Source organism: Neolamprologus multifasciatus, chromosome 15, assembly GCF_963576455.1.
Source record: "Neolamprologus multifasciatus chromosome 15, fNeoMul1.2, whole genome shotgun sequence".
In the NCBI taxonomy this organism is placed as follows: Eukaryota; Metazoa; Chordata; class Actinopteri; order Cichliformes; family Cichlidae; genus Neolamprologus; species Neolamprologus multifasciatus.
The window spans coordinates 6,297,279-6,318,311 of NC_140453.1; the positions used below are offsets into that span (position 1 = coordinate 6,297,279).

The window sequence follows — 21,033 nt, forward strand, 5'->3', positions numbered from 1 at the left end:
GAACCGGGGGTTAAGGAAGGTACAAGGAGAGTAGGACAGTAATTGAATTTCTGCTCTCCATTCTCGAAGTTTCGGCTCTTCTGCGCTGTCCCCTCTCATTGTGCAAAAAAAAAAAAAATGTCTAAATGTGCGTCCTGCATATTGTGCGCTAAAAATAAGTCAGCAGATGTTGGGGGCTTGTTAATAATCGCCCGGTATCCATGGTGGTCAGTCATCTCTCTGCCAGTGGGTATTAAATCTGGATAATTGTTGGGGTGGAAAGAGAAGGGGGTTGAATATGTAAAGTGGGCGGTGCCAGTTGGGTGAGTGGCAGTTTATGTAATGAGCAGCGCAGTGGTAGTCTATATATCTGGGAGGAGACACACTAGGGTTCATTCAGTAGTAATAAGACGAGTGATGAACGTCCGTGGCGCACTGACGCACCGACTTGAGCACCAAAACAAGGTCTGAGCCGCGCGCACACAGAGGAGTTGACCATTGTGGAGTACAATATCATGCAAGGAGAGGACGCCTGCTGACGGAGTGAGACACAGCTGTGGATATTGGTCTTCCCTCACCTTTGGATAACTTGGAGATTGGAAACGCTTCCTCTGGACGCTTTTGACGCACGGCAACAAGGAGCTATTGAGGACTAATCGGGAGTGGAGGATTTATAGTGTTTCGTGGAAGGGTTTTTTTTAATACCCTATTTGTTTACCTCGGCGTCAATACTTCGGAATAAGAAGGTTTTGCTGCGTGAGTGGCTGGTGACGCGGCTGCCCTGGAGAAACAAGAAGGATGGCAGCCTGGTTCACCTTTACCATCGCATTTAGCACCACGTTAATATCACAGGTATGAAAGAGGATGTACATCTCCTTGGTGGTCCTGAGACCTCGGCGAAACCAGATGGAGAGCCGACTGTTTAATTTTTTCCCCCCTCTTTTTTTTTAAAAAATAACAGAATAAGCTTCATGTAGCTGCACGACGTTTTCTTAAATAATATTTCCTTCTCTTTTAGGTATTTGGATCCGGAGTTTTTGAGCTGGATCTCCACGAATTTAAAAACCACAAAGGTCTGCTTGCAAACGGAGATGCATGCAAACCCAACTGCAGGACTTATTTTAGAATTTGCTTGAAGAACTATCAGGCTGTGGTCTCTCCAGGTGACTGCATCTTTGGAAGTACAATGACACCAGTGCTGGGGACAAACTCTTTCAGCGCCAAGGACAGTGGCACTTTACCTACACCGATTCAAATACCCTTCAACTTTGGCTGGCCGGTAAGGGCGTGGAGCAGCACATCCACTTTATTTGTTTCACTACAGCGATTGCTATTATGTTGTTTTCGGGGAACTGCTATGCATTTTGGGAGCGCACCGATTATTGGTCAGCTAGTCTAATCCATATCATTAGGTAATACTCTTTCGACTAACAGATTGGACTGCTGCCATGTCGTTCATTTCAAAATCCAGAAAGGCTCTCGTGATCACTGTGACACATATTTCCTCGTGCAGTCTTAAGTCTGATTTGAATTTCTCTTCTCAATTAGCAGGAGCCTATGAAATACAAAAATAAGCAAGATTTAGGCTCTCGTCTAAATTGCGAGCACTCTTTTTTTAATTGCTATAGTGTTTGTAGCATGTATTAACATATTAATGTTTTCTCTTTAGGGGTCTTTTTCATTAATAATTGAAGCCTGGCATTCACCTTATGGAAACCTACCTGTAGGTAAGTGCAGCCTTTTTTACCACAGGAGGGAGCTCTGTCTGTAGGTTTAACACACTCCAGTCGGTTTACAATTTTTGCACTCTTAACATGCACAAAAGCAGAAAACAAATTGGGCTATTAAATGCAGTTTAGTCACTGAAGTGTTCCCCCTCCACCTCCTGTTAATTGTTCATCATTTCAGACAATTTTCACGCCTATTCATGCCTTTGTTATGAACTTCAGAACACCTTTTTCATTCTTATACCCAATACAATTGAACTTCCTCTAGTTTATTTTTGGCGTGGGAAAGAGCTGTGGGCTTTGGTGAGAATACTCAGTGCCTGCCAAAAGCCCCTGACTACATCTTCCTGTATTTTACACCTTACTCTGTTCTGCCCTTTGGAAGAGGGGACTGGGCCTGGGAATGTTTTTGCTGACGGAAAGAAAGAGGAAATTTCAACCTGAGTTTATCTTTCATCTAAGCTGTATGGGATTTGATAAGGGATGCAGCTTGGCACTGGGCAGATTATTAAAGCAAAAGTGGATGACTTTTGACCTCGCAAGCCATTTATGATGCATAAGTGACATAAAACCATAATCAATCCAGAACATGGGCAGGTTTAAACTTTAAACTTCCTCCATTAGTTCTGACTTCCTCTTCTTTCTCCTCTTTTTTCTTCTTCTTCATCTTCTTTCAGAAACCAGCAACCAAGACGCTTTGATTAGCCTCTTTACCATCCAAAGACAACTTGGTGTAGGAACTGACTGGTCTCAGGATACACTGGCCGATGTGCAGACAGAGCTGAAGTATTCGTACCGATTCATCTGCAATGAAAGTTACTACGGAGAAAGTTGTTCCAAAAAGTGCACGCCCAGGGATGACCGATTCGGCCACTACACCTGCACCCGTGATGGACAGCTATCCTGTCTGCCCGGCTGGAAGGGGAAATACTGCGAAGAACGTAAGCAACCAGCTACATAATCTTTATGTTTTACAACTGTCTGGCTCACTTGCTATCAGTAGTCTGTTCTTGGTGATCACAGTCTGTAGTTGCTTCAACTCAATCTGATTGTAATGAGTTTTTGGATAGTGTTCTGCAGGATTTGGTGGACAGGCCTTACCTTAAAGTGGTTAACTGTCCAATACTCTGATGAATCTGTTTCCACTCTGTGCATCGCCCTTTGCTCTTCATAATCATTATAATGGTTTCTGCCTATAGAGAGAAATGCATAAATTTGATATCAGCTGTTGCTAGTATGTGAATAGTGTAACCCATAGGTCATCATCCTCAAGGCCACAGGATGTTTGAGTGCTATAACTAGACATGACCTCATGATATCTGGCAAGTCTGATAGGCAATTTTGGTGTGGAATGCATTTTTCATAGCTGTTTGCTTCATATAATTTGTAATCATGTAATTCTGACGTGCAATTGGTGGGTTTGTGGGTACTCATTGAATATATGGGTTTTCTTGGCGGGGGCAGGCTTAGCACGACAACAGGCACATTATACTTGTGCAAACCCACTTGGCCAGATCGTGCACCAGCACTCCCAAGATTTGGAAAGTTCTGAATGAGCCTATGAGGAGGCTCGATGCCATTTGGCTCCACAATACAAAGGGCCCCCTTTCACCAAAACAAATTAATCAAAGAGTAGATTGGAAGGAGGCACCGTGAGAGTAATAGTTACCATGTGCTGGATATGTGGCCACACGGGTGACAGCGGATCTGTCATCCATGTCACTTGGCGGTGAAAGAGAAATTGGCATGTGCTATTTTGACTGTGGCGCCAAATTCTAACCAGATGGGCTCACGTGTTGCAATTACACACACATCAATCGCCACTGACTACAGAAAATATACATGAGAAAGACAGATTGGGCATCTTTCAGAGGCCATAATTTGCCTTCTCGCTCACACGCTCCCATACATAAATTTTAACAAGCCCGGCCGTTCGGGGCCATAGTGTAGAGTTTGAAGGAGCTTAGTAGCAAACACATTAATGCAGAAACACACACTGTGGACACTTGCGCACAGTGGTAGTAGTAGTAGTCACGTGACACAAATGGCTGGCTAACTTAAGCTAAGTCTACGCGTATTAGCGAACATTTATCTGCCGTTTCTGTCCAGGTAAGTTAAAGGAATAGCTGTTAATTTGTGTTTACTACTGTACCTTCAGAAAGCGCGTGCCCAGTAACTTAATCTGCAGGAGAGAGGGGAGGGCGCGAGGGGGTGCGCGCGCGGGCATTGATAGAAGGAGCCCAGGCGGACTGCACGCGCCAAGGTTAATCGCAGCATTATTATCCGCCACGCGCCACCGATGTTTAGTCCCCTTCCATTGTTGGGCGCGCGGTAGTGGCAGCTGCAAATATGGTTCTGGCAGACCACAAACAACAATAGTGACAGCTGTCTGCTATTGAGAGCGAGCATCTGTTCTGGACTAAACCGGCCGCTTACTGTCAGTCGCCTGATATGTTGCCCCGGCGAATCAGTGTCATGACCGGTACACTTAAAACAGGACAAACTCTCACCCACACACACGCACACACACACAAACGACCCACCCAGTGGCAGCTGTGGGTGTGGCGGACAGGTTTAGATCAAATGGAGGCTTCTGAGGAAAGTTGAGCCTCACCAAGGCCCCGTGCACTTTAATATACAGAGCTTACAGTTGGCTATTTCAAGGAAAGCCTCGGTTGTTGTGTGCCTAATGGCAGTGCAAGGAGTTTGTGTGACATTTTAGCTTATGGTTTATTTTTAACAGTATGGAAAATGTGAAATTGTCACGCCTGATGTATTGTGTCAGGAGGAACAGGTGGACAACAGGCAAAGAACAGTAAAAGAGCAGCAGCCTTACTGTAAGTTTCATCTTTTTTCTCTCTCTCTTCTTTCTGCTTGTAGCTATCTGTCTGGAGGGTTGCAGCGAGAGGAATGGAAACTGCACCAAACCTGGCGAGTGTGTGTAAGTATTAATAATTGCAAGTGTTGAAATATGTGTTGGCTGTTAGGAAAGGAGCACATATGGGCACAGCGTCAGCTCCTTTCATGTGGAAGGCCTGGGTTGTTTTTCACTCAAATTCTTCACTCAGCTGCCTCCCAGTTTATGCGCAACAAAAGCACTTTTATTATCCGAGGATCCACATGAGCTGAAATAATTCCATATGATTCATTAAGTGAGGCTGAAGTTCACGTCAGCGTTTCGGTCCGCGCCCTCTCTTCACAGCATCACTCGCTGACTTCTCCGCTTCCCATGTTCCCTCCTTGTCACTGCCCTATCTCACTCACCAGCGTGGATAATTCACACACACACACTCACCCACTCGCTGTGAGAAACTCCTCCTGATTTTTTATTTTTGCCCTCTTTTTAGATACAAATCCACCGTTCCCACCACTAAAACCATTTCAGATTGAGGTTAAATCCTTTAGATACCAGTAAAGCTGCTCCCATGTCTCTGCGCACTAAGTAACAGAAAAATGTTTTAACCTTTAAAAGAGCATCTTAAGTCCCACGATCTTAGCAACCTTTAGGAAGCATCTTAATCTTTAAAAAAATATTTTTTCTTGGGTATTATTATATTATAATTAGTAATCTTTAAACACAATAAAGATCGCCGCTTTCAGCCCCACTCTTAGCATTAACTTCTACACATGCTGTACATACATTGTACAACCTACCTGTACAAATAAAGTGCACTTTCACTGAGTGATGAGCGATGAACTAACAAAGTTTTACTACTGCAAGATCTCACTTTTAGCCAAGTGGAAGTTTGTTTGTTTGTTTGTTTTCAGATTTCTGTGATGCATTAATTAATCATCTAATAATTGTGTCAAACTGTGGTATGACGCAGTTACTGATGTTAACCGATTTCTTAATATTAACATCCAATTAATCTGTTACAGGGATATTTAATCTGAGTTATTTGATGGCTTAAGACTGCAATCACAACACTTTTAGCATGAGAAAAAAACAAAGACGAATGTTTTAAATGTCTTTCGTTTTTGTTTTAATTTTTCAGATGCAGAGATGGCTGGCAGGGCACGTTCTGTGACGAGTGCAGGAAGTACCCAGCCTGCAAGCACGGTACCTGCCAGCTGCCGTGGCAGTGTAACTGTCAGGAGGGCTGGGGAGGCCTATTATGTGACCAAGGTACGCCAGACAACTTGGCTCACTGCTGCTATTCCTTTTTAAAAAGATGCTCTCATATTACTTGCACCCTGTTTTCATTTGAATTAACTTGAAAGCATTAGTAAATTAGGTTTCCTCTGAAGTGTTCTATTCATAGCTTTCTACACATCCGGGGGTAGATAGGTTGTGTGTGTGTGTGTGTGTCCTGCAGACACCCTGTAAACAAACACTCTTCTCCTCTCTCCCCCAATCCAGACCTGAACTTCTGCACCCATCACCATCCCTGCTTGAATGGCGCCACTTGCATGAACACTGGCCAGGGAAGCTATACGTGTACATGCTTGCCAGGCTTCACGGGGGTCAAATGTGAGCTGGAGATGAAGGAGTGTGACAGCAACCCCTGCAGGAACGGGGGGACATGCACAGTAAGTAGGAAACTGAGCGGTACATGCCCACCTTTAGGTTTCAACATTTGCCGCTGATCATACTTACTCACTGACTTGTTTTTATTTCCATTTCTCAAGAATTTGGAGAGCGGCTACATGTGCACCTGTCCCCAGGGCTTCGAGGGTTCCCACTGTGAGCACAGCCTGCTGACCTGTGCCGACTCTCCCTGCTTCCACAAGGGGAAATGTAAGGAAAAGGACAACGGGCGCAGCTACATGTGCGAGTGTCCCAGAGGCTACACCGGGCTCAACTGCGAGAAGAAAGTGGACAAGTGCACGTCGCTTCCCTGCGCTAATGGTACAGTCTTCCTTTCCTCTTTGCCCCCCCCCCCTTTTTTTTTTCTGAACTTCCCTTTCCCCCCCACTCCAATTCCTGCCACTGGAACAACAGGAATTGGTGGGAACTTGGTGTCTATTGTCCTCCGTGTAAACACTCAGCAGCTTCGAGCAGCAGCTTGTAAATGTCACCACAGCTTGCTGTGGTTGTTGATGAAAGGGGACAAATATCCAGCGCAGTTCAATTTCTGTCCTCATGTAAACACAGAGGGCTCAGGGATTGTTCTGCGCTGGGAGAACAATATGCAGCACTGCGGTCACACTGTGGATTCAGTGGAAATGTGTGAACTCAAGCAGCCTCGCGGGAGGGATTACGGAGATTGTGTTCTCTGTCTTTGATTTTGAAATGCCTCAGTGTCGAAACGTCTCTCACTCTGTTTGCTAATGGTAGCTTCTGAGTTTCCTCCAAACCTGTGTTCGTTGATGCTTATGATCTACATCCGCTTTCTCTTTTTTTCATAGGAGGTCTGTGTCAGCTCCATGGTGGCATCCGTGTGTGCAGCTGCCGCGCAGGGTTTACCGGCCAGCGCTGCGAAATCAACATCAACGAGTGTGCTGGAAACCCCTGCCTTAACGGAGGCACCTGCCAGGACCGAATCAACGACTACACCTGCATCTGTCCTGCCGGCTACGGCGGGCGAAACTGCGACCGGATCCTGAACGAGTGTTCCCTTCGGGCCTGCCTCAATGGGGGTACTTGCAGTGGGGGAGGTGGGCCGGGCAAGTCTCCAGCAACTTGCAGCTGCCCCGCTGGCTTCACTGGACCCCAATGCGAATATTTCGCCGTCACCTCTCCTGTGACCACTGGAGAGAACAAAGATGGTTTCCAGTGGGCGGCGGTTTCTCTGGCTGTTGGGCTGGTGGCACTACTGGTGGTGCTGTGCATGGTGGTCTTGGCCTTGAGGCACATCCACAGGCAAGCCCAGAGGCAGCGAAGAGAATCAGAGACTATGAACAACTTGTCCAGCAGTCAGAGGGATAACCTGATCCCAGTGTCCCAGCTCAAAAACACCAACCAGAAAATCAGCCTGGAAGTAGACTGTGACTCAGAGAAATCAAACTTTATTCATAAAAACTATCACTTGGAGCCTTACAACTCGAAATCAAAGGAGTTCAAGGACGAAAAGTCACAAGAGGATAAAAGTCTTATTTATGACAAGGGTTTAGACGATAAAATGCCTTTGAGTAGAGTGTACAGGTAAGAGAAAACATCTTTGCATGTCTTTATACTCTCGTCTTAGCTGCGATAATGTCTGTTAAAGAACTATTTATTCCACTCACATAGATAGTGTGTATATATACAGGGCTCTGCTGAGTAGAAATGACTGTTATGTATGATAAGCCTCTGTCGTGTAATCCTCATTTGCACCCAATAGTGGGCCCCCCAACCATACATTGCTCTTCATCCACAGAGTTTATATTGTGGATGACGTTCTTAGCTATGTACCACACACTCTTCTTTGCTGCTTCGCCGCATGTGTATACACCTAACGCATAGTTCTGCCATGTGCTTGTAGTTTACGTTAACACAAAGTGTGATTTGTGTTTTGCAGCGAAAAGCCAGAGTGTAGAATATCTACAATATGCTCCTCGAGAGACTCCATGTACCAGTCGGTATTTGTTATAGCGGAAGAGAGGAGGGAATGCGTCATAGCGACTGAGGTAAGGCAAATAAATAAATAAATGAAATAAAATCACATCTTCATCAGCATTGCCTTAGATCCTCTATTTGACATCCATTAGGTTGTCTCAAGTGCAAGATGAGACTTGCTGTTTTTCCCTGTTTTTTGGTAGTCTGACCTAAGCTGGGAGGGGAAACGCAATCACATGCATTATTGGTTTCTATAAATTATGCTAGCTACACTTTATCTTGGCCATATGATGACCTAAAGTGAGAACCTATAATGATTTCTCGCACATGTTTGGCTCTGCTCGGTCTCAAAGGTGCTATGTTTTAGTGCTGTGGCTTTAAGTGGAATTTTTTGGATGTTTACTTCCAAGCAAAACATAACAGCGATACCGGTGCGTTTGAGCTAAAGGAGTGCTCATGGAAACTGTTTTTAATTTGCTGTTTTTATGTTGTTCAAATTATTTGGTGTAACTCCATTTTTTTCTCTCTTTTAAACCCACAGGTATAAACTGTGAGTGTCAGAAGGCAAGGGAACGAGGGGGGAGGAGACACAATCAAGGCAGAATGTAAAATTCTGGATTGTTTACAAATGATGAGAAGAGACTGGAGATCATTTTAGATGTTCACTGCTGCTCTGGAACACTTGAGAACTGGAGAGGGCAGAAAAGTCTGCTCTGCAAAAAGGAAAGAAAAACAAAAACAACAACAAAAAGGACAGAATTGAAAAACTTTGACCGAGTGTTTGTATGCAACACATGTACAGTGAAGGACCTCTCTCAGTTGCGACAATGGTTAAATGGACTGGCAAAAAAAATAGACTGACTGCACGAGGTGTGACGACAGCATCAGCGAAATTATTAAACTTCTAACCTTGGCCATCCTGGACAGTAAAAAAAAAAGAGAGAGAGATAAAGGGTGGATTGTCGCCCTGTGTATCTGACCTGGCCTTGTGTGATAATCATGATGACTTTGACAGCCAACCAATCAGTAAAAAAGAAAAGGTGCCTAAAGATTTGACCACTCCAAATCCGCCCCCCCCCACCTTTCTCCTTCTTTCCAGCCAGCTTCGCCTGCTATGCAAGACTCAGGGTCTAGACGAGTGAACTCACCCCGTGTCACAATCCAACCTCACCACCGCTGAGTTCTGAATGTCTGAAACTAATCTTCAGCCGTCAATCACGTGGAAAAAAAGAAAAAAAGAAATTTGGGGGGGGTTGGACACGTCATGCGCAAGGGTGAAGATCGTATGCAGCCCAAATTCACTAGAAGCCTTAAAAAAACGGGGTTTGAATGCTCAGTTGTGTGCCCCTGTCTGTCCTTGGATCGATTTGCACTACCAAAATAAATAAACAAAAACAATGGGGGAAAAAAATACTTTAAAAATCAACAGGGATTTGAAGAGAAAACCACAGGAGCGCAACAGTCAGTGCAGTGCCAGCACGATCCAAGAGAAAGGGAAAAGTTTGCGCATAGAAAAAAGGTGTTGGGTTTTTTTTTTTTGTTGTTGTTGTTCTTTTTAATGCAACTGAAAACAAGAGACTCAAAACGAGAAGAAAAAGACTGTCACACCACTGCCTGCCTATAATGAATTTCAAAAGTACAGAACCAATAATGTAATTTTTTTTAAATGAGTATTTCCAGAGTTTTAATTTAAATATGACACACTGCTCTTTATATGTTTTATAATGTTATTTTGTATATAATGCATATTTATAAGGACCAAACTTCTGTAGAATAAAAAATTCTGTGAAAATTTCTGGAAAGAAATTATTTATGAGGCCTTTTTTTTTTCTTTTACATTATTGACCGTGTGTGTCTAGTATTTATTTATATCTGTTTAGCTTCATTTCAGCCAACAGCATTGGTTTAATCAGTGCTAACTGCTCTCCTGCAGCAACACAACATCACATATAATGTTTTGGACATTTGGTAAATGAAAGTCCTTGAATGTAGTATGTCTACCTCGAGTAATTCCTGGAAATGCTGTTGGCTCTGGCCCCACTCACTCAGCCACCCACCCACCCCCTTGTTTCTCTCTCTCCAGCCCTAAATTGGCTTGAAATTCAAATCCGTTTCCACGGATACCACCCCCTTGAGCTGGAAATGGTGAAACAAAGCCCGGTGCGGGGCAAAAGGGGGAATGCCTCCCCACCACCACTACTCTTCTCTCTCTCACCCCTCCCTCCTCATAAAGCTCGTGCACGCATCCGTGCGCACACGCGTGGCCGTCCAAGCAGATGCCGTGGGGGAGCGCGGTGTGAGTCTGCAGTGCCATAAAAACAGCAGCATATGCCAAGCCTCTCAGCCTGTGCGCACGACCCACAGAGACCTCCTCTCATAAAAAATACACTCAGGCACTTGCAGGCTCCCCAACTGCTCTTCCTCCCCTTCAGGGTTAAGAGCAATATTTCAATGCCCGGTTCCGTACCACCCACTCCTCTGCAAACAAAGCTGGAGAGAGGACCTGGCACCAGCAGAGAGGAGGGTGAAACCAGATGGAAGCCAGCGGATCTGCGAGGATACCACATAAATAAATAAGTCAACTTTTCTAAAATAGAGATCTTTATCAGAGTACTCTTCTTCGTCTTACTACCATTTACCGTCCTCATCTATTTGGAAAATAGCCACTGTTCCATACAGTTTGGAAGAGCACTTAAGGATCAGTGTTTTTTATTATTATTCTTTTTATTTTGTCTTTTTTCCTTTCTCTCTCTCTCTCGCTGTCTCTGTGTTCGTGTGTGTGTGTGTGTGTGTGTGTGTGTGTGTGTGTGTGTCATGCACATTATCAGAATCTCTCCTGACTCCAATTAACACAAATGCTGCAACAGCGAACACCCCTCTAATCAGCAGCAATCAACACTCCGCAGAGAATCTGGATGGTTTTTCCCTCACACACACACTCATCCTGTCAGCCCGTTGACCTAGGCATCCTCATCCTCAGCTAGTGTGTGTTCATTAAAAGAAAAAGAAAAAAAAGAAAGGAGTTTGGAAAGGGGAGCTTCCGCACATGCTCGGAAAAAACATACGTGCTATCACGGTGATGAATCACCCAGTTAAAGGCCTCTCGCGCCGTGGTCATCTGTTACCTGACCCAGCCTGATAGCGCTTCCCACCGTCCCCACACTCACACCTACGAGCAGGAGCGCTCTCTCATCCACACTCCGTCGCACATGCTAAGGCTCTGCTCTTTGGCCTCTCGGTGTCCATAACACAGCCAGGCATTTTCATTGTGTTATAATCACAGCATCCTGTTTGTGACCCGGTGACATCAGTTCCTGTTTCCTCTCTGATTAAAAAAAAAAAAAAAGCAGAACATGCCACTGCATGCTGACTGCTTTTCTCACGCATCGTTTTCATTTCGTTCTGTACTTAGCTCACATGACTCGGACTCTCAGGAAACATCCTCAAAACAAGCCAGGGCCCAGACAAACACACTAATCAGTGCAATTTATTCCCAATCTAGGAAAAGGGAAGAAAATAAAATGTATAAATTGATGTGTGAGCAAAGCAGATGTTGAAAGTTGCAGGTTGTCTTTCTTTTTATAGCTGGAGCTCTTGTGGTTTGTTAAAATCCTTAAGTGGCTTCAAACAGCACGAGTTTGTTGTTGTTGACCTATGTGTCCTTGCCCTGCCCTGTTGAGGTGAGCCTGATCCAAATATTGATAGTATCGATACCAACCCTGGCATCGGTATTTGTATCGGATCAATACTAGCACAATAGGATTGATACTTTGTTGCACTATGAAAAATGTCTAAAACTTTTTCTGTTCAAACATCACATTTATTCTAGTTATAGCCTACAGCACATTTAAACAACTGAAGCTGACGCAAAGTGCTTTAGAGACAGACATATATACATTCAGGGTCTCCAAAAACAGTTTCAAAATACATGAAAAGCTGAACGATGTGTTTTACTGTGTTAACTGCGTACTATGCAAAGTAAAAATCACCACAGCGATTTAGTAGTTATTAAAATGTGTTAAGAAGTTAACAAATTGATGATGACTCAGCTCATAAATAGTGACACACTGACACACACTCTCCCCCACTTAAGCTGCCTTTCTCGGTTATGCTTATCAGCATCTGTATCTGTACTGGTACCGGTATCTGCAATGCTGGCCCTGTATTTACTTAACATCAGATCTATACGAAAATTTGCAGTATGGAGCAGCACTACTGCCCTTGCCCTGCTCTTATAGCTGTCTCGTTAATTAACACTAGGTGTCAGTAAGAACCCCCCCACCCACCCCCACACACAGGAAACAGGGGATCAGTACATGCCAACATAAAACCTGCAGGAACCCTTATGTTTAACTTAAATGCCACACTTCTAGAGCAATAAGCAGATTTCCTTTTACTTGCACTACAACCAACCTTTAATCAAAACGTGAACCAGTCAAACACACTGTACAGTTTATTAACACACACCCTCATCTAAGATAAACATGCACTGACCATAATTCCTTCATAGTTTACTTTTAGATCCAAATCATCTGTCCTAATTACCCCCTAACCTTTTATCTAACATTAGTAGAAGAATGCATACCCTGTGTCACTGCATATATGTGCGGGGAAAAAATAGGAGTCGGGAGGTTTTACTAGGATATCCGGACTAATTAAACATGTATGAGACTGTGTCAGCATGAGGCTTGAATGATGATCTTAGATTGGTTTGATGGCAAAGACAAATGAATGTATGATAAACGGACGTGTGCAAACATCGGAGAAGTGGGTGCCACTGAAGTCCTTAGCAGGCTGTGGTGAGAGCAACACGAGATAATGTAGCAGAGAGCTCGAGAAGCGGATGGACATGAAGGCACAATGGACTGGAAGCTCGTGCATGCAGTAGCTTTAGATTTATGAAGAGCTGATACAGGGGCCTGGCCTCTTATCAAGACAGGTAATGCCAGCTATTTATAGATAATCTATGTATTGAGCACAGATGAGCCTCTGCTATAACTGTATATCAGATCTAACAGGAGTGGTGGGCATTTTTGTGCGTTTGATCAGATCTGAGGCTGGATCTTTCTGTGCATCCCATGTCTTTTATTTTGTCTTGACTGAGTTCCATGTTTTAGCTGTGTTGGCACTTTGCCATTTTCTTTCTTATCTTTTTTAACGGGGTTTCAAATGCATTTTAAATCTTACATGAAGTAGAAACCCATACATGCTATTATTTTGCAGGAAATCCAAAGAAAACACACTTGATTATTACAATATATATGAGGGAACCTGTGTTTAAATAATTCAGTAAGATTATGCTTCCTGAGTATAACTGCAAGAAAAGCATTGAATCTGGTTACATTTTGAAGTTTAAGCTAGTAGGTTTTTTGGTGATTGTAACCTACAATCACCTGCTGTACCTACACAGACAGAAAGAGAATCAAAGCTCAAATTAACATGTTATGGTGTTGTAATGGGTCCCAATTAGATACATAATGCATGCAAAGACTGACTTGAAAAGATGAACGTAGCCACAGTGAATGCAGTTATCCAGTGAATGGCCCACTTCCTTTTTGAAGGCTCGACTTGGGCTAAAGCCTATCTAGGGTGAAATACACACTAGATACACCCTGGACAGGTTGCCAGTCCACTGCAGCGCTAACACAGAGAGACAGACAACCTTTTAGGCATACATACACACCTACAGCAAAATTTGGAACCTAACATGATAATTTTTGGACTGTAATAGAAAGTTGGAGTAGAGCCCACACAAGCAGAAAGAGAACATGCAAACTCCACACAGAAAAGCCACAACTAGTTGGTGGATTTCAACCCAGGAACACAGAAGAATAAGTATGTAAGTAAGTAAATAAGTAAATCCTATTAATTTATATATATATATATATATATATATATATGATTTTTCTTTATTTTAATTTTAGCCACCATCAGTTCACTCCACAGTGACACACTGCTTATGTATTATCAAAAATTGAAAAGAGAAAAAGAAAAAGAGAAGACTAATACATACCTAGTTTACATAACATAACCTGTGTGCGTTTTGTAAACTTTGACCACTTGAAAGTAACTGTGATCATTTAATCAATATAATAGTGATACTAATAATTAGTTCATTTGCAGCTTAAGTGACTGTATTTTTCCAGGATGCCATAAAGCGAAGTCAGGAACTCTGACTTTTTGAGTAGTGGGAATAAATCATATGCTTTCTCTCTTACACATGTACATCCATATAAGGTCCTGTGTAACTCCCTGCTATACCAGATGTGGTTTCCATCTCTCCTGTGTAAAGTCATATCTTTCAGTTAGAATGATTTATTTGTGCTTTGTATCAAAGTGAAGCAGTTGTTTATGTGTTCTTTTTACGTGGTTAAATAAAATGATTCCTATAGGGAATCTCCTATGGGAACATCTGATGCAATGTCTTGGTATGTTGCTTGGTTTCTGCTGAGGCCCTGAAACGCTTTGGGAAGTTGCATCAGCCGTATGAATCGCTAAAGCTTGTGAAGAGAGTGACAACGCATTGGAGCAATCACAGAGTTATTTGTTTTGAGTGACAGTTCATCGAGCAATCGCGTTAAAAGATGGCAATGCCGGGCAAGTCATTTTTAACCAATAGTGTAACGAATTTGTTTTCTAGTCCCGCCCTATTTGGCGCACCGAAATCTGTTTGGGCAAACGGGATAATTTGGTAACGCCCCTTTAAATATGATTGGTGTTAAACGGTAGGAGAGGACCCGCCTACCTCCTGTGGACTCTATAAAAGTAAGATCCCTGCTTCGCCATGTTATCGAAGGAACGCGTCAGACAGACCGGTACATCTTGGCGAGTATATTAATACCATCTGGGCGTTAAAAGCGGTAACATCTGTAAATCCTCGATCGTTTAATTAGTTTTTTTTAAAAACCAACCATCACCAGCCGGCAAGCAGCTGGCAAAAGCGGGTTTTGTCTTTTTTCGACATTGAGCTAAGGGCCAAAGCGGCTGCCATGGATTTTTAAGGCATAATGCGGCATCTCTAATGCAATGGCAATGCACAGTGCAAGGCAAAACAAACAGCGAAATTCCATCTTCGCAACTGCCAAGCAGTTGGGCTCAAATACCGTCCGCGGTATACCTGCGAGCCAACCGGTACCTCTGCTGCTGGACCGACGGAAGCTAACGCTAGCTAGCTAGTCATCTTAGCTGGTTTAAAACAAATCATTCAGGAAAAAAGATCCATTCATTCATTTGAACGTCGTCAAAACTAACGATCCAAAAACAATGAAGCCTCAAGATATCATCGCCGGGAAGACCAGCCTGTGGATTTTCGGGTACGGGTCGCTGGTGTGGAAGCCTGACTTCAAATATCAGAGGAGCAAGGTCGGTTACATTCAAGGCTACAAGAGACGCTTCTGGCACGGAGACAACTTCCATCGTGGGAACGATGAGTTGGTAAGATGGGGCATATGTTTACTTGTTAACGGGAACATCATTAGATTGCTTAGGGTGGCATGATATGTTGAACAGCTGGGCTCACACTGCATCAGGCGTTGTCCGTGACGTGATTTATTTATTTTTTTCTTCTTCTCTGCAGCCCGGAAGAGTGGTGACGCTGATCGAAGATGATGACGTAAGTGGAATTTTCTGCTTCCTATTGGTTTACAGTAGAAACTGCAGTGGAGTTTCCAGTCTACATCAGTTAATTGAATGATGACTTAATATGTTTTCCTCTTCCTCCACAGGAGACTACTTGGGGTGTGGCGTTTGAGGTGGCAGGCTCACAGATGGAGGAGTCCATGAAGTACCTCACTGTGCGAGAGACGGTCTGCGGAGGCTACATGACCAAAATGGTGGATTTCTTCCCTGAGGGGAACGACCAGCCTCCGGTTCAGGCGCTGGTTTACATCGCCACCTCCGACAACCCTCTCTACCTGGGCCCGGCCACCTCGGAGGAGATCGGTGCCCAGATCGCAATGTCCAGAGGGAAGACGGGCCACAACTTGGAGTACCTGCTCCGGCTTGCGGAGTTCATGAGGAGCAGTTGCCCACATGTGGAGGACCATCACCTGTTCTCCATCGAGGCCACAGCATTGACCATGGTGTCTTACCTGTTAGCAGCACAGTAGCTCGTACCCTTTGTTTCACTAGCATGTAATGAAAAAAATACACTACACATGAGGCTTTGATCTGCCATGTTCTACCTGTGTTTTACATTCTGTAGCTTCACATCCCCATCACCATCCATTGTACTGGGAAAAAGTGGAAAAAAGAAGGGTAGCTTAATACAATCCCTACAATGTTCACTGTAAACACGGTTTTTCTTCGCTAACTGTTTAGATTTGTACGGTGCAACTTCCGTCCAATTCAGAAGGTACTGCTGTCGCTCGTGGTTGAGTGCGTTGATGTGTCAATGAATAAATCTGACTCTGAAAAGTTGCTTGTGACAACTGAGTGTCAAGTTAAATAAATACCAATTTAAAAAAGTGGAAAATGACTGTTTTTGTGTTATTGCTGCAACGGAAACTGTTTGTTTAAATGAGCTGTGGCTCATTTAAAAGAAAAAGGCTCTGTTCTTGGTCAGGAAAATATGGAGGTATCAAAAGTGGCAGTTTAATGAGTGCACAGCAAAGAGATGTATTCTACAGAACTGATTTAACCAGAAATCCTAAAATAAAGTACACTAAAGGAGAAACTGTTTCTGTACTGCATTTTCCCAAGGAGTTTTTTTTTTTTTTTTTCCCTCCTTAGGTTTAAAAACAAACACTAAGCACTCGGTGTGAAGATTGCAATTGAACCAGTTGACAGAACTCTTTCACACCAGCTAATAACCTGTGGTGAGGGAGGCTTTCAAGGTGTTTGTGTGCATGTCATAAGAACACAGACCATGAGGGTCTTCTCTTGCCAAGAAGCAGCTTTTCTGCTCTTGGAATAAACCAAAAAACAGACGTGCTGGTGCACATCTGGGTTGCAGACTGTAACTCAACAGCAATGTTCTAAGAAGTCAGTAAAGCTTTTTGAGCAGGTCTCCTGAGTGCACATATACAAACATACGTCGGACACACCCAAACATTGGCCGGAGCAGCTTGTACCCTGGATGTGATTCAAGTCAAAGAGTCTATCTAGGTGAAAAGGCTTATATAACTGCTGACTGGGAACAAGCCCAGACCTGGAAGTCCTGTGTTTACAAGTCTGCCCCGTGGTCGTGTCGAGAGTGCACCAGGAAGAACACACTGCAGATGCGCTCACTGAGATGAAATCTCAGCAGGGTGACATGAAAACGGCGACATGGGTCTCAGGTGCATCTTTGTCAGTTTGATCGCCTCTCAAATGGGTTGTTTTTCTGTCATTTCCTTACGTCAAGGCTAAGTTCTTCCAAATGATTTTTCATAAACAGACCTTACAGATAGTTTCTATTTTAAGTGCCAGAAGTTTTGAATATCTTATCTCTGAGATATACGTTTCCCTCCCAGTGCAACGAAGCTCAAAGCTCCCTGTAGCATGAAAAATCCCTACATTTGGCAATCTTTTTACAGTCTATTTCTTTAATAGTTACTCCAACAAAAACTGCCCATGGCGAGGTCTGCATATTATTCTGAGCAACAGAGATCTAATTTCTTGGAACGACTACAGTAGAATAGATTAAATGTAATTTTAAGATTGCTGTAAGGACCACCAATTAAATTAGGGTTGACTGTGACCCTTGGCTGTATAAGGATGTCTTACTAATGAGATTACAGTTATAAGGTTTCGTTTTTCCTCTGTAGAGTTGTTAATCGTGCCTTTATCTTTTTTTTTAAATCAAAAACATGTGAATTGTGGTTTCTTAAATAAACGGTCTCTGAAGTCCCAGTTTCCGGGTGTTTTGGTGAGTTTATGAATCCATGATTGTGGGATTGTTAGGAGATGCTGTAAAATCACGTTCTGGCTGAAGGAAGAATACGGACAACCTTACAAGGGGAAAAACAAGCAGAGACATAACAAGAGGGGTGCCAAACAAAATGGTTTTAAGAAAAAGCCACAGGTGAGAAAACATTTGTGTGATAACAGAAACTGCTGTTTCTGAGCTTCAGATGTTATATTTAAATAAAGGGCTGAAATAAATATTGTTTGTATCTATAGCCACGGGGGGAATAAAGCGTGCAACTACTGAGAAACTGACATGAAGATGTCAGTGTTCTATCACTGTTGTGCTGCACACAGATGTTTTAGTTTTCTGAGAGATGGCAAAGTGATGTTTCCACCTGGCAGTAGTCTACTGATATGTGACCACCCATTTGTGGAAGATATTAACTGAGTAATATGAAGCTTTTCTGAAATTTGTGGCCTTCCAAATCTCATTTAGCCCCCGTTTCAGCTGTACGTTTTAAACCTAGTACTTCTACAAGCAGCATTATTACATTCTTGGTCCTTTATTCCATTTCTTTTCTTTGCCAGTGCAGATTCCTTCCACTGTTACAGACCTGAAGTCCACAACAGCCTCACAGATTGAGAGGCAGGGTACACTCTGGACGGGTCACATGGCTAACACAGAGAAAGGCATCCTTTCACGGTCGCATTCGTAGTTAAAATCTATTTAGAATCGCCAATTAATGTAACATGGATGTCTTTGGATTGTTGGAGGAAGCCAGGGTACCTGGAGAGAACATGCAAACTCCAAACAGAAAAGCCACAGCTGGCTGCTGGGTTTGAAGCAAGTAAGCAAGCAAAAATAAAAATAAAAAAATGGAGAAAAAAGGGCTTAATAAATACCTTTTACATAAGAGTGTGTACTTTTTATAAAGTTTCACTTGGTAACCACTTTAATGTAACTGTGATAATTAATATAAATGAATATTGATAGTTATAATTTTTTAACTTACAGCCTATTTATATTTTTCCAGGATACCATACCTGTGAGTTAACCCTCGTGAAGCAATGGGTTCAAACCCAGGACAGTGCTAATGTAAAAACCAACAAACAAATAAGCAGCAGAATCAAATTGCTCAGATTTCGCCATCTTTTATTTTCAGTTGACTCCTGTTAGTAAAATGACAGATGCATTTTTTCATATGTACATGTGACTTATAAAAATAGTCAGGCAAATGAGAGAAAAAGCCAGAGGAAATGTCGCTTTCATTCGTCATTATGTACAATCGATATAGAACATTGCATTTTATTCACGCTATAAACACAAAAACAAACCCATTAGAACAGATGTAGTGCTCAACTCAGGACACTGGTGCACACCTTTTTTTTTCTTCCTGTTTTTTGTTTCTGAAACATGAATGACATCAAAGAGAACCACAGATTTCTCATCACAGAAAACAATTTTTGGAAAAAGTAAGAAAAAAAATGGCTCTAGAATTCAGAATTTACAGTTTACAGGTGAAGATTTTTCCGCAATTTTTGTGAATCGCCTGTTTTTTAACTTAAATAACTTAAAACAACCAAAATAAATGTGAATCGATTCATACGTTTAACATTAGCAGCATTGCTCTATCAATCAGTACCCCTTATTTTAGTAGACCTTTTCTTTCTTTTTTTGTTTTTACATTATTTTCCCCATTGGACACAAAAAAATAATCAGAAATTTTCCATTTCCACCTATACATGAACACATTTTATGGACACAGTTTTAACTGCCTGCCTGTTGGTTTTGGTACATCTTTCATTACAAAAATAGGAGCTTTAGTACAAAAGCTGTTTGGTATGGTGGGTTCACATTAAGCTCTGTAAAATGCAGACTTGTCCACCAGCTTCGCGCTGAACATATCTACAGAACAATTAAATAACCAAATGTGCATGTAGGAGAATCAGTAACACAGAACAAAAATCTAAATAAAATAACAATTAAAAATAAAAAACAAGGGAAGACGTGGCTCAGTGCATTTGACAGGAACTCCTTTTTCTCGCTACCCGGGCAAACCCAAGGATCTGAAAAGCCCTTTGAGCTACACGCCTTTGGGTTTCCTGTCGTCAATAGTAGAATACAGCTTGTCTTCTCAAAAAAGCACTTAGAAATACTTCTGTCGAAAATTAAAATTAAAATGCTCAAGGCAGTGTTTTTGTCCACTGCTCTGGACAAACAAAAAAAATAAAATAAAACTAAATGACTATAAATGAACAAATGCAGAGGCTGGTTGAGGCTGTACCTTTAAATTGTTGTGGTTACTCTAGCTTCTATTTAGTTGCTGAGCCAGAAGGGAGAGCGTGGTCCTCCAGGTAGTGAGCCTCAGTTACTATAAATACTCTTGTTTATTAGTTTAGGTGGGCGGGGTAGGGGGCGGGGTAGGGGGCGGGGGGTATCTCTGGGAATCACAGTGAAGAGCAGGTCAGTTATCTGTCAGGGCATATTAATACGAATACGCGTACGCGTGTATCATCGAGCCCCAGGACCGCCAGGACCCTTTCCTTTCCTGACTGCTCCGTGGCTGCTGTGGTGGTGGCTGTGGGCTAGCTGTTTGTGGGGGCTCGGGGTGGAGGTGCCTCCTTTGGTCTGGGGGGAGGAGCTTCTGCTGAGGCTAAAGGCAGGACTGGTACCAGACCGGCCCAGGGAGGTCTGCAGAGGGCTGGATGCAGAGAGGCCCGCTGAAATTAGGGACAGGAAAGGATGAGGTTATTTATCATGTTCAAACAGCCAGTTTAGTAGGACATAACTGGCTTGTGTTTGTTTTTTTGCAGTGATACCACAACAAAATCCATCGGCCTGAAAAAACCAAAACAAAAAAAAGTCTTGATTAGACATCTCTGGGAGAAGTTCATAACAGTGTCAACTGTGTGGCACTGATTGGAATGTGGAATGATTATGGACTCTAACAATCTTCTCCTTTGTTGCTTTCTCTTGGCTTACTGCATCCATAACAGGAACCAGTAAGGTATTCGTTCAGT

General features: G+C 42.9%; 3 protein-coding genes across 6 annotated transcripts in view; 2 read left to right on the forward strand and 1 right to left on the reverse strand.

The window, feature by feature from the left end:
* Positions 1–375: 375 nt before the first annotated feature.
* On the forward strand, positions 376–15,097 carry dll4 (delta-like 4 (Drosophila)). The gene is made up of 11 exons (XM_085132421.1): positions 376–831; positions 998–1,258; positions 1,649–1,706; positions 2,384–2,647; positions 4,587–4,647; positions 5,702–5,832; positions 6,067–6,236; positions 6,336–6,555; positions 7,056–7,791; positions 8,147–8,255; positions 8,726–15,097. Exons 1-11 carry the CDS (start codon positions 778–780, stop codon positions 8,729–8,731), a joined length of 2,070 nt encoding a protein of 689 aa, XP_084988547.1. The 5' UTR covers positions 376–777; the 3' UTR covers positions 8,732–15,097.
* On the forward strand, positions 14,979–16,657 carry chac1 (ChaC, cation transport regulator homolog 1 (E. coli)). Its single transcript, XM_085132423.1, has 3 exons — positions 14,979–15,618; positions 15,761–15,796; positions 15,909–16,657. The coding sequence occupies exons 1-3, from the start codon at positions 15,448–15,450 to the stop codon at positions 16,290–16,292; spliced, it is 591 nt and encodes a 196-aa protein (XP_084988549.1). The 5' UTR covers positions 14,979–15,447; the 3' UTR covers positions 16,293–16,657.
* A 2,487-nt stretch (positions 16,658–19,144) lies between these two features.
* ino80 (INO80 complex ATPase subunit) overlaps positions 19,145–21,033 on the reverse strand; it is a 44,170-nt gene continuing 42,281 nt past the window's right edge. For all 4 annotated transcript variants that reach the window (XM_085132419.1, XM_085132417.1, XM_085132418.1 and 1 more), the window contains one exon: positions 19,145–20,733. In XM_085132419.1, coding sequence (XP_084988545.1) covers positions 20,525–20,733 — 209 coding nt within the window. In that variant the 3' untranslated portion in view covers positions 19,145–20,524. The remainder of the gene's footprint in view (positions 20,734–21,033) is intronic.